This window comes from Pholcus phalangioides, unplaced genomic scaffold, assembly GCF_987345545.1.
Source record: "Pholcus phalangioides strain wild (caught in Gottingen) unplaced genomic scaffold, Ppha-v1.0 ptg000039l_1, whole genome shotgun sequence".
Taxonomy (NCBI): domain Eukaryota; kingdom Metazoa; phylum Arthropoda; class Arachnida; order Araneae; family Pholcidae; genus Pholcus; species Pholcus phalangioides.
Genome location: NW_028301625.1, coordinates 21,419,200 through 21,432,011, shown reverse-complemented (window position 1 = coordinate 21,432,011; position 12,812 = coordinate 21,419,200). Strand labels below are relative to the sequence as shown.

Here is a 12,812-nt window from a genome sequence, read left to right as displayed (position 1 = left end):
AAAAAGGGGGGGGGGAAAGCTAAAAGTGTAATATATCTCATACAGCCATATTCATACGTTTTATTTCTTTTGGGACTCTCATAAAAGCGATAAGGAATAATGGTTTCTTAGAGATTGGTAAATGTCCTAACACGAGAGTTGGTGCACTTTATTAATGTGCCGCAAGACAAGCGTTTAGACGGAAAAAAAAACACGCTTATAGTAGATAAAACCCACTGTTGGAAAGTATCCAGAACCATCTTTCATAGTGAAAACGGAAAGAAAACAGTTCAGTTCCTAAACAAATTAAATGTCATAGACCCCTCATCAATTCACGTTATAAAACCTGATTCCATCCAACAAATGACTTGAATATTGAGATATAATCGATATATCGATAACCAATGATAATTACGCAGGGTTTGAAATATGAATTGTATCTTAACTGTGGATTCTCTTTTAATCCACTATAGGCCAAAACTCTATTACTTATTTTTTTCAAAAAATTATATAAAAATGATGACATGAGAATGAAATATGAAAGGAAAACTATTTGTGTGGGAAATTTTTTTTATTAAATTAAAATTATTAATTATATTAATGAATCATTATTTATTGAAAATTTTCGAATAATTTTATTGGGTTTGTAATGGTTTTCGCAATCAGTTCACACACACACACACACATACACAAAATTTAGGTACAACAATGAAAACTAAAAATTCCTCTGCTTAATTAGAAATGAAAACTAGCGTCCCAAAAAAGGGAAATGGTAAGTAATGAGTTAACAGTATCGCGTTGTTATAGAGCAGCGTTTCTCAACCTTTCTGAACCCAAGGACCAGTAAAATGTCTGAAGCAATGTTACGGACCATTTATTTACAGCATGAGTAGTATGACAATGTGTCCCGTATTTTACGGGATATAATTACGCCGCAGCGATGTCGTAGATTTAATTTTTTACCGGATTCCCGATATTCACGGTACACTCGTGAAATGGTTGTACGTGAAAATCCAAATTTCATCGCTACCTCGGAGATTCTATGTCCCATCTCTCGTGCGCCGACTATAACACCACGTTCAAACTCACTTACATCTCGATAACCTGCCATTGTAGCAGCAATAACCGATCTAACAACTATGCCAGACACTTGTTGTGTTATATAGGCGTTACCGACCGCAGTGCCGTACTCTGATTGGTTCCATATCTCTTTATTTGCATACGCATGCCTGTACCAGTTTTTTTGGCTCTTCAGTTTATTATCACGAAAGAAATAACTAGTAAGTAATACTATGTAATATAATGTCCATAAAAAAGATAATGGGGTTGTCTTTATCTAAGTATGTATATCATTTCGATTTATATATATCTCGCTATGTGTTTACCGTACTTCTTTTTAAAGTTTCAATTGTGTTGGAATTCAGGATCCCCGAAGGCAAGCCATTTCATTTTTAACAACCCTATCAGAGGAAAACTCCCTACGACACCGTAACCAGGAATTGTCCCTTACTAAACAATACTGGTGTCCCCTTGTCGAAGCAGTTGATTCACGGTGCATTGATCAATCCCACCCATCTCGTTGAAAATTTTAAACACTCCAGTCATATCCCCCCCACCGACACCTGCGTTCATCTAATGTAAACATATTCAAGAAATCAAGTGTTTCTTCATAGCTCAAGCCTTGTGTACCAACAAGAGCGTGCGTAGCTCTTCAGGCTCCCCCGCTCAACCAAGTCTATAAAATGAATATAATTGAATAATCTATTGAAAGTGAACAAACTCAATAAAATTACTGCGTATATTTAGGAACATTTGGGTGCGTGGTGATTTTTTTTAAAGTCGTAGAAGCTTTCACCCTTTTTCTCGAAAGAAAACAAAACCAAAGCTCAAGTAATGACGTATAAACGGTTTCAAAACCACGCGCAAAACAGCTGACTTTTTCCGACGAATATTGCGAAGCCACTGCTACTAGTTGCCAACTGTAAATTTCAACCAGATTTTTTTCCTCTGTATTACCGAAGAGAAGGAATCCTTTTTTTAGCTCATTCCCCCTTTACTCTAAGTAAAAACATTGAACATCGCTGTTTACTCAAAAATAAAAGAAAAATAAAAGTTTCGGATGTGGAAATTTATGATAACCAAAACATCTCTGGTATTTTATTAAGGATCAGAGATTGCTGGAAATTAAGAAGTAATTTTCTCAACTATAGTGTTATAAAATCTCCAGATTGGTTTTCCTCTGAAAATACATTTTTCAGCACCTTACTTGAATGTTTTTTTACCACGAGAAATGTTTTGATGGATTTTATGAATTGTTTGTTGCCGAAAATGTTTTCCAAGGATATTTGTAATCTCTAGAATACCGTTATGGGAAATTAATGTTTTTTTAGAACGAACTAGTAGAACGTGGGTGTCAAAACAGTGCAAAAACTACGCGGCCTCTTGTCTATATATTGCCCTTGTATGTTATCTCATAGTGAGCCCAACACATTTAAGAAAGAGCACGAATAAAAATCGTCAAGGTTCTTCCCTCTTGCCTGGTAGTACCATACCACACTACGATGATTTGTTCTTCTTTAGCGTCAACGTTAAGACGCTTTGCAGCTCGTGTCAAGTGACGTAACATTCTGATCCAGACACCGAATGTGGAGGACCCTTTACCGTGAAAAGTTGCCAACTACGCAGGGTTTTTAAACTTTCCCTTGCGTTTTTATTTTTTTTTCTTCTATTTTCAGAAAATAAAAAAAGGAGTGAAAAGTTGACGGCGATGTAGCCACCTGGGATTGTTGTTATTACGAAGTCAGATGGAGGAGTCTGGGAACTGGGTCTGCAAAAGTACTCCAGAGATCAATGGACGCTAACTCGAAACGCGCCAGAAACAATTCGTTTTACCTACCCTTTGTCAAAAGAATTCTTAATCCAGTTTTTTTTTCTCCAACTGATAGTTCGTGTTAGTTGCCTGTGATCTGTGATCATGGAGATTTTGATAAGGGCACATGGCCCTGGTGTCCATTCGTACTTACCATTCCGTTCGTGTTCCAATAGGTCTTCTAACGTGCTCTTAAGTTTACAAGATTTGTGCAAGAATTCCATAATCAAACGCATAAGTTTGAGAAGGCTATCTAAGGATGGGAAGCGGTTGTTTTTACCGGCTTATTTGCTGCGTTATTTGATGGCCATGTCGACACTAGACTTTGAGGAAATAGAATGCGCCCCTTTCATCGATGCATTTAGTCTCAATTTTTTTCACCGAGCGTTAACTTACAGAGTGTTTTGCTATGTTGACAAACAAGAATATATGGTAACTCATGCTTACAGTCCAACCGAAGAATCCTGGATTGGATCGTATCATTGGGACTGGGTTGAACTACAGCACGATAACATCATGTGTGTTTGCGCAACGGTTCATGATCCAGTGACGGATAACGTGTTCTATCTTTTCGATCAACCGAAAGTGTCTCTGGTGCAAATCTGTAGCGTGTTGTCGGAGAAAAATGCATTCCTGCCGGAGAGTTTATTATGGAAGGTAGTTATTGATCTGAGCTCCGCCTTACAATATATTTTGTCCCGTGGACTTTGTTACGGTGCTTTCGGAATGGAAAACGTTTTCGTGGTCAAAGACAGAGTAGTGCTGGAGAACTGTTTAACGCGCAAATCATGGAGGTCCAGAACGACAGAATGCCAATTCTGTAATTCTGTGGTCACTGACGAACAAAGTCCAGAACAGGAATCTCTCGCTTGCTTGATGACTTTGACTAGAAAACTGATACCCGTGAAATCCATACAGTTTTACTCCATTTTTTTAAGGAATTTCGTAACGGGAGAGAATGTTCCGAAATCACTAGCTTGCGTAAGAAAACTCGCTGATGAAGCTGTGGTCATTTTGAAAGATGACATTTCATTTGCGAAGCTGGTGCAGAATTTGAAGCGAGCATCAAGTGAAGAGGCTTCGACACATGGTTGTCTGTGATTTCACTGTCCCCGATGTTTTCGTTCATTTTATGGTATCGACCAATCAAAAAGATTCAACATCTTGACTTAAATGCGGAGAAAGAGTTTGTGATTTTATGCAGACTTTTTTCGCACTATACTACATTTTATTCTGATCTTTGGTGAGTGAAACGACTGTTTTTTATGGTTTCATCTACTTCCAATCACATCATGGAATAACTCCAAAACTAAATTATCTGAAAAAAATTTAAATATATTTTTAATTCTTTCAAAATTGTAACCTTATCCAAGTTGTTAGTTTGTTATAATACCAATATATGATATCGCTTTATATTTTCAGTAGTTTTTTTTCAAAAACAATTTGCATGAAATAAATTTTCTAATGAAATATTTTAAATATGAAATACGTGCATGTAGAGAGAGGCAATGCTTGTAGTTACCCAATCTACACAATCTACACTCATATAATAAATTTAAATATTGATTTGTTTGATCGATAATTTCAAAAAGTCATGTTATTAATAACATTTTCGTTGATCATACTACGGTCATTTTCTGCACTGTGTCAACTCGTGACACCTCTAAACATCCTTTGGCACTTTAGGCGAGTATCTTATCGACCTGGGCTACCGTGCCCTAATATTTTTGTTGTTCTATCGGTTATGATCACTGAACTTTTCATCTGTATCAATAACAGTTTATTGAAACCACTTGAGATGGTGAGGAACATAGAACTATATTTTAACTCCGAAATTGATTATATTATGATGAATAATTTGTTATTGTGGTTTGATTTTTGTGACGTCATAGTTTCATAAAAGTTATTTTTTGTTTGTTTTAATTTACCCACCCTGGAATGATCTTATAAATTTAGAGCAGGTGGTTACGTGGCAATCATGGACCCTGTAAGTTAGCTTGTTACATAGCATTCTCATAATTGAGTTTTTTGATAAAGATTTTGGAAATTACAACTCCAAAAATTCAAAGTGAAATTGTCCAAGTGTGTTACAAGAAAGCTCAATTTTTGTCACATTTATACTACGGGGGCTGCTGGCCTGCTCCTTTGTAATTTAATTCCTTGGACACACAAGCGCATATGTACTGTATATACAAATAGACACTTACAGGGGCTTTACATCTTTATATTGTACATATATAAAAGTCTTCAAATTTTTTGCTGTATGATGTGTCAATGATGACGATATTTTTGTGTGATTTTTATATTTTCCAAAGAAAGATGATATTATTTTCTCCAAAAAATAACTTATTGAGAATGGATATCAACGAAACCATGACAGTATTAGTAGTACAATATATATATGAGCACTTATCCATTACATCTACCTACCATAAAAGTTATTATGACCGACTTGACGGTGAACGTCCATTAAGGTATCCCCATATAGACAGGAAACAGATGAATTAGAGGAGAACATGAAAGTGTACATGGTTTTCTATCATAAGAAATGGTTTCTTTGAAACAATACCCACACAACACCCATCCGCTTTTTTTATTTTGAAAATATTCGATTTTATCGTTGTATTGATCGATTAACTACAACGACAATATTTGATTATAAATTTTCACCAATATCTTGTTTTTTGTTTTTAATGGAAAATCTGATATTAAAAGTTTTCTGTTTTGACATTTGCATTTGTTTTTTTTTCAGATTATAAAAGAAAACTGCAGCTATTTTTCTTAGATTATTGAAAAAAAACGGGTATCTCTCTCAAGTACGTGCAAAAAGTTAACCGATGCTTAACACACACGTTCTTACGGTTTTACTCTATTTTTTCCCACATTTCCAAGATGAATAGTGTTTGTATAAAAAGACATTATAATGTCTCTCGTGGGAGAGCTTCCTTGAACGTAACTTCAAAGCTATTCACATTGACGGTACATCTTCTTACTTAATGAGGTTTGTGACCTTTAGTAAATATTTCATACCCCACTGCAAATAGAATAGTTTGATCTTACGAAAAGATATGCTACATCGACTGTGTGTGTGTGCTGAATAAATTTTTCTCTTCTATTTCTGCAAACTGTATTAGAAATAAGTATCTCCTAACTTGATACCACCAGTTGAGAAACGAAATGGGGATTCGACTGTGTTGAATAAATTAAACCTTTGCTTAAGTCTTTCAAAGGCTTTATTATTCAGCCCAAAGCAAAAAACGGAAAGAATGTGTTCTTTAAATCGACGATCTCATCAAGATGGCCACATACCCGAAAATTTGGCCTTAACGTAAATAGGTTAAACGTTACTTTTAACTTATTTACATAGGAAGTGAGCAGATTATGGAAAAACATTTACATTTGTGAGTTTTACTCATTAATAAAATGAATTAAAACACAAAAAAAAAGCAACACGAATAAAAAATATTATTTGTGATAAATATTTATTTCCAAAAAATGAACAGAAAATGTTTCTTTATTAAAAATTCATAAGCTAAAAATGAGCAGAATAAAATGCAACTACTTGATGTACATTATACTTAGTTTCAAATTATTAGGCATTCTTCCAATGATTAATAAAATCTTTTAAAAAGTGTTAAAGTAAATTTCTAAATAGTGTGCAAATCTCGTACAGTATCCTTAATGATAGTGCCGATCGAGCGACACTGACAGTAGAGTATCATGGGGACATTTTGACGTAGTTTACAATTGTTAAACTCTGTGGCCACACCTGAAAGCGGAATAAACACGGGTACATAACGGATGTGTAGAAGTTGCAGTATTGGCATATACATACATATGTGGGGATATTTTTCGTAAATGAATATGCACCAAGAAATAGAAAATATGCATTTTATATAAAAACATGTTTTTTAACGCACATTTTCTTATTTTTTGGTACGTATTTTGGAATTTTTAACTTTTTAGGGATTTTTAGCCCACATTTTGGCATTTTCAGTGCATATTTTTAGAGCATATTTCGCCACTTTTATTAGTGGATATGTTACTGCCAAAATCTGAAATTGGCCAGTTCGTGAATTAGCCAATTTCGTTGTAAATTGGCCCGGCTACCTTCGCGAAATGGCCGGAGCTCCCTGGCCAAAGTCCGATAACAAAAGACATGATTCAGAATCATCGTCAAATTGTCGTATTTTTTTCGTGATAATTATGTCCACGTTAGTTATGGCAACCCATTAAATCTCAGTCACGATGTGGCAATCATTTTTTTCCCGAAAAATTTTGCAGAAAAAACTATGTGTCTATATATAATTATTTTTCATAGTTTTTTCTTTCTAATTTCACTTATTTTTTCTTTCGTCACATGGAGCTAACCCAAAACACAGCTGCCACGTATAGCCATCGCATGTAGCGATGAAAAAAAAAAAAAAAAGGATTTTGCTCCTACGAGACAGTTTTACTTCATCACATCGAACTTTGGCCAGGGTTCTCCGACAACTTCGAGAATTTTCCGGCCAAATCACGAATCATTTCCGAAAATCGGACTTCGGCCAAAACTCTCGGCTGCTTCACGAATTGGCCTCACTTCGGGCTTTGGCAGTTACACATACTCGTATGATCCGGGCTTTAGTGCTATCGTTGTGCTGTTATTACACATATAGAAAAAAAAGGCATTCGAAACCCCGGACGAGATCCATGCAAGTTCGATTAAAGCGAATCACGCACTTGGAGAAAACGTGTAGTACCACACACAAGAGGAAAGAAAAAAAGAAAAACAACAAATAATTGACTGAAACTAAATCTCTTTTTATAAGGCTTCGAACTGATGTTGTCGTTCGGAAGCCTCAAGGAAAAAAATAGGTAGATGTAACGAAAAGATAATTTAGGGCTTTTATCAATCTTCACGCGGGGGGATTTTCGGTATTTCTGTTAATCTATTTCCAATACAACTTCAATAATTCTATATTTAAAAAAAAGATGAAGAAGCCTGTCTGTCTACGATGTGGCATTTTCACAGATTTATTCAATGTTTACCCTAGCAATCTCGAATAACCTATATCCATTGTTGCCAACGGTCGAAAAAAAATCTTCCGACTAGATTCTTCGTTGAAAAGAACTAGAAACCGGACCTGGATTACCAGAACTAATTTTAGCCATTATCATCGTGAAAGTATATATTGTGATAATTATAAAAAAATTGGTAAAATTATATAAATGAAAAAGCTCTTAGCAAGCTCTCTTCACTATCTAATGACTCCAGCTGGAGTTAATGGAGCCGCTGAAATTTAATGAAATATTATTGGGTTTAGTATATGTGCTTTAATTTTTCCAATTTTTTCAGGATCGATGCAGAAAGTTCAAAATTATGACAGCACTTATTTCTTATGCGTAGGTCAGCATGAATTCCAAACAGAATTTACCACTTTTGTACTGATTCTGTTTCCAGATTTTGAATAATAAGATTTTTAACTAACTGAAAATTCTGACCTTTTGCATAAGAGCTTGTTATTTTTCCCAATCTTTTTGTTCCAGCGCCCCCTTTTTTCAAAAAATGTCTTCTAAACCCCCCTACCCCCAACTCAAGCAAACCCACAGGATCCTGTACTAAACCTAGAGCATCTACCGCCCCTTGGACCCAGAGGACGATATCGCTCATTTTGGGTAAAATGAAACTGGTTTAAAGCAACCTTGACACTATGCAAGTTTCGTAAAAGTTCTTTTATAAAACTTGAAAAACGCAACCAAACTTTCATAGTGTAATGCCAGCCTAACTCTCTCGATTGCATTCAATATTTCATTTGGGGGTGAGCAGCAGTCTTCTAAGTAACTTGGAGCACATTTTTTCATAACAAAGCGTTCTTTCCTCTCTCTGAAAGCCCCTAAAAAATACGTTTTCCTTGACATGCTTTTTTGCTTATAAGACATTTTATAGTCTAAAGTGTTTTTCAAGCAAAAAATAATTTCGATGAAAACTGATTTTTTGGAGCTTTCAGGAAGGAACGCTTTGTTATGAAAATTTGCAATTCAGAAAAAAACCTACTTTTCTCAACCCTTCACATTCATAATTTAATGAAATTATATCGGAGTACTTTTGTTAAAGGAATTGATATAGATATTCGAAAAGGATCCACATTGTTGGGAAAACAAAACTAGTCTGCAACAACACAAGAAAATTTTGAAAAGACTAGATTTCCCACTAGCAACTAAACGGCAATCTTTACCCAAATAAACGGCCTTGCAAAAAAGACTACATTTGTTAATAAAGCAACCGAGTTGGCAACACTAGTTTAGAAGTGCTGTATAAAAGATTGAACGTGTGTCATGAAATGTCGCCATCTAATTTTTAAAAATAAAAAGTATAGATTTGTGTTTTTGATTTTCTTTTATACACGTATCAACAACTATTAATAATGCACAGAGCACCCTTAGCACCGGGCTCCGCACTTTGAGGGGCCCCAACCTCACCATAACAGGAGTGAAGAAAATATGTAAAGGGTGTCCTGTAAGTGCTAAAACGGACTTTATCTCATCAACCATCCGTCGTAGGAGCATACTTTCAATTTAAAAAATGCTCAAAAGGTGTTTAAAAATTACCCTGTACCAGTTTCGAGAGTGAAAATGCATCACTGTGTAACAAAATAAGAAATCTAAATTTTTATACGGTCCCCCTGTCCTCTAACTTCTAATTAGAAAGTTGTTGCACTGATACCAAAAAAAAATCCAAGTTTTTAAGTGCAATATTCGCTGAGATATTCGAATTCAAAAATCGGAGAAAAGTTGGGAAAGGTCAGCACAAATGAGGGAAAGGCGTGTTGTTCGTTGGTTTTTGCTGTTCTTTCATAACTTTTCTCCGATTTTCGAATTGAAATATCTTAGCGAATATTACACTTAGAAATTTTCTGTTGGCATCAGGAAATACAGGGCAACAACTTTATGGAAGTCGGAAGACAAGAGGACCGTATAAAAATTAAGAATTTTAATTTTTTGTCATTCTGTATTTTCACTCACAAAACTGGTACAGGGTAATTTTAGAACACCTTTTGAGCATTTTTAGACTGAAATCATACCTCTTCGACGGACGGTTGATGAGATAAAGGTCGCTTTAACACTTACAGGACAGCCTGTATATGTATCAAATAAAAGTTTTTTCTAGTAAAAAAGTCAGCTTTTCAACTAAAAAAAATGAATTTTTTTTATTACAGAAACTTATTCGTGGTGGTGGGAGCACCCAGGGCGAATAAATAATGTTTCCTCGTAGTGGGCGAAAGGTACCCAGAGCCCCCAATTAAACAAGAAACCCTAAATTATCGAATTCTTAAATTATTTCTTGAAAGAAATTTTTTTAATTGATTAATTAATTAATTTATGCTGATAATCTTTACTAGGACCATTGGAGTTAGGTACACATATAGGTAGCTCGGGCCTTAATTTGAAAAAAGAATCATTAAAAACCGTTAAAGCGCAGAGGAAGCCTGAGGCGTGGAGGTTATATAAGAGGTGTTAATATATATTTTTTCAATCACCTTTCCTATTTTTAATTCATCACTCCTAAATTTCGATTAGGCTTCAGATTATTATTTTTTGATTAGGTAAGTAGTTTTCATTAGTTTTGGATTTTTGATGCCACTTCCCCCTTCCCCACCGTGACCCGCGACTGGTAAGGGTGGCCCTGATAATACATATCTGGGTAAATTCATCGAATGCACCCCTGACCATCCCTAAGGGTACACAAAGGTGGGTATACCTCTTAGGGCTAGGGTGTATGTACCTATGTTTATTAACAGAGTAACTCTAAATTCATGGGACAAACTTTGAAGAGGTAATATAAACACTTAAACAAGCATTTTTGATCATAGACTGTGCGGTTGAATCGCAATAGCAAAGGTGGTAGAGGGTGTTTTCAGAGTGTGCTCAACAGCACTTAACAAGAAACAAATATCATATTTTTCCGACGGATTTTCTGCGATATGTGCTATCAACCATTCGAGGGTGCATATGCACCTTCAGATTGGAATTTGTTTTGTATTGGTGCAAGGACTATAAACGTTATGCTGCGCCAAACAATTATCAAGCAGTACAATGACTTGAGGTTATGGTGTACGCAGGATAGACCTATGGAGGGGGCACGAAAGGCTTGGGGGGGGGAGCACAAAAATTTTCTTCCCGAGAAATTTTGAGACATCAACCTTCAAACATCATTTAAATTAACAGAAATCGGTTAAAAAAAGAGTAAAGAGTATTTTCTTTCGATTTTTCAGTTTTTCACCGAAATATTAATTTCTTTTTAATTTTTTGTCGGCTTGGGAGGGCCTTGAGCACTCCCCCCCCCCCCCCCGTCGCGTACGCCTGTGCTTGTAGTATAATTTGCGTTATTCAAGTTGCACAATGGGAAGGCCTACTACATTAAAATACTATGCACCCTCGAAAGGTTGATTGCACTTATTGCAGCAAATCCGATGAAAAATACGATACAGTATTCGCTTTTGGCAAAGTGCGGTTGTGCGCTCTCTAAAAAACACCCTCTACCGACTTTGCTATCGCGATTCGACTGATATATTCTTTGACCAAAAACGCTTGTTTAGGTGTTTCGTATCACCTCTCAAAGTTTTTCCCATGCATTTAAAATCACCCTGTATTTACCCATACCTGGTAAAATAAAACAATTCGGAACACGAAATCAGACGGTACAATTCCCCCTATGTTATCGAACCTTGTCTTGCCAGTACGAATTCACGACCGCACCCATTCTTCTTGGGCGAATAGGAAACTGAAAACAAAAAAATATCATATTATACGATAATCTTGACGTGATCTCAATGAATTCTTTCTATGCTCTCTCATACGATTCAAATATCTGATGTTAGTATTTAGATGATAATCGCAAAAGAGTTGGTAGTTGGTTTCCTTGGAATCCACAGGAATGAGCCTTGTAATTCAGCAACGGTATTTATTTTTAGCTGAAGAGTTACACCCATCAGTATTTAAAGTAATGCAAGGTCCAAACTGTGCTTCAACACGCGAAGGATCGAAAAACTTACCTTAAATAGTTGCAAGAATAAACCCGAAATCCTTAGGTAGTTGTAAGATGAGTTTTAAAAACAATAGATTTTTCATTGAAACCTCGATATAACGAAACTCTGCTGATCAAGAATAATACATCGTTGTAGAGAAGTTATCATTATATCGAGAGGTAGCAGCGTTATCACCAGTCGCCACGAAATTTATGTTGTTTTTGGCATTTCTTCTGAATTGACGTTGTTGTTACCACCATAATGTGCATTTTTCAGCATTTTTTCACAAAAAAAGTATAATATAATTGATTATTAAAATTCAGTTACTTGTTCTACACTGTGAGGTGGTTTACCGCACAAACCTTTCGTGTACTACGCAGAAAAAAAGTAGCTTCGAGGCAACTTCATTTATACTTTCGGATGATATACAGATGTTATAAAATAAACACTCTCGAAAGAACAAACACTGATGATAAATTTAGAAATATATCGAAGGGGTAATTTTGAATGAAATATAATATCGTTGTAGTGGTTTTGAAATGTCGTAAAAAAAATATCGTTATAGAGGGGTTCATCGCAGTAAAGGATATCGTTCTATTGAGAGGAGTTTAACATATATAGATTATAGGTAACTCGAAACAAGAATTGAAAAAATATATATCACTTTAAATGAATTTGTCGTTATATCGAGGTTTGAATGTAAATAGAAAACGAAGTTCATTGGTTATATATAAACAGAAATTTTCAGCAAAGTACTTCCCGACAAATGTTGTTAAATTTATTACCGAATTTTTGGCCTATCCGCAGCAGCGCCTATTGATTTTTACTTTAAAAATGAAATCTAAAAAAAAAATTTCCACGTGGAAAATCATCATATGGTATTCGAATATAAATTAATTAAATTGTATGTCAACTATTCTAAATTTATGTTGAGCATTTAGCGAACAAATATTTGT

At 35.3% G+C, this 12,812-nt stretch overlaps 1 protein-coding gene across 1 annotated transcript; it reads left to right on the top strand.

Annotated features, from left to right (window-relative positions):
- Positions 1 to 2,666: 2,666 nt before the first annotated feature.
- On the top strand, positions 2,667 to 5,505 carry LOC149065689 (uncharacterized). Its single transcript, XM_089253921.1, has one exon. The coding sequence runs from the start codon at positions 2,954 to 2,956 to the stop codon at positions 3,947 to 3,949; it is 996 nt and encodes a 331-aa protein (XP_089110047.1). The 5' UTR covers positions 2,667 to 2,953; the 3' UTR covers positions 3,950 to 5,505.
- The last annotated feature ends 7,307 nt before the right edge of the window (positions 5,506 to 12,812 follow it).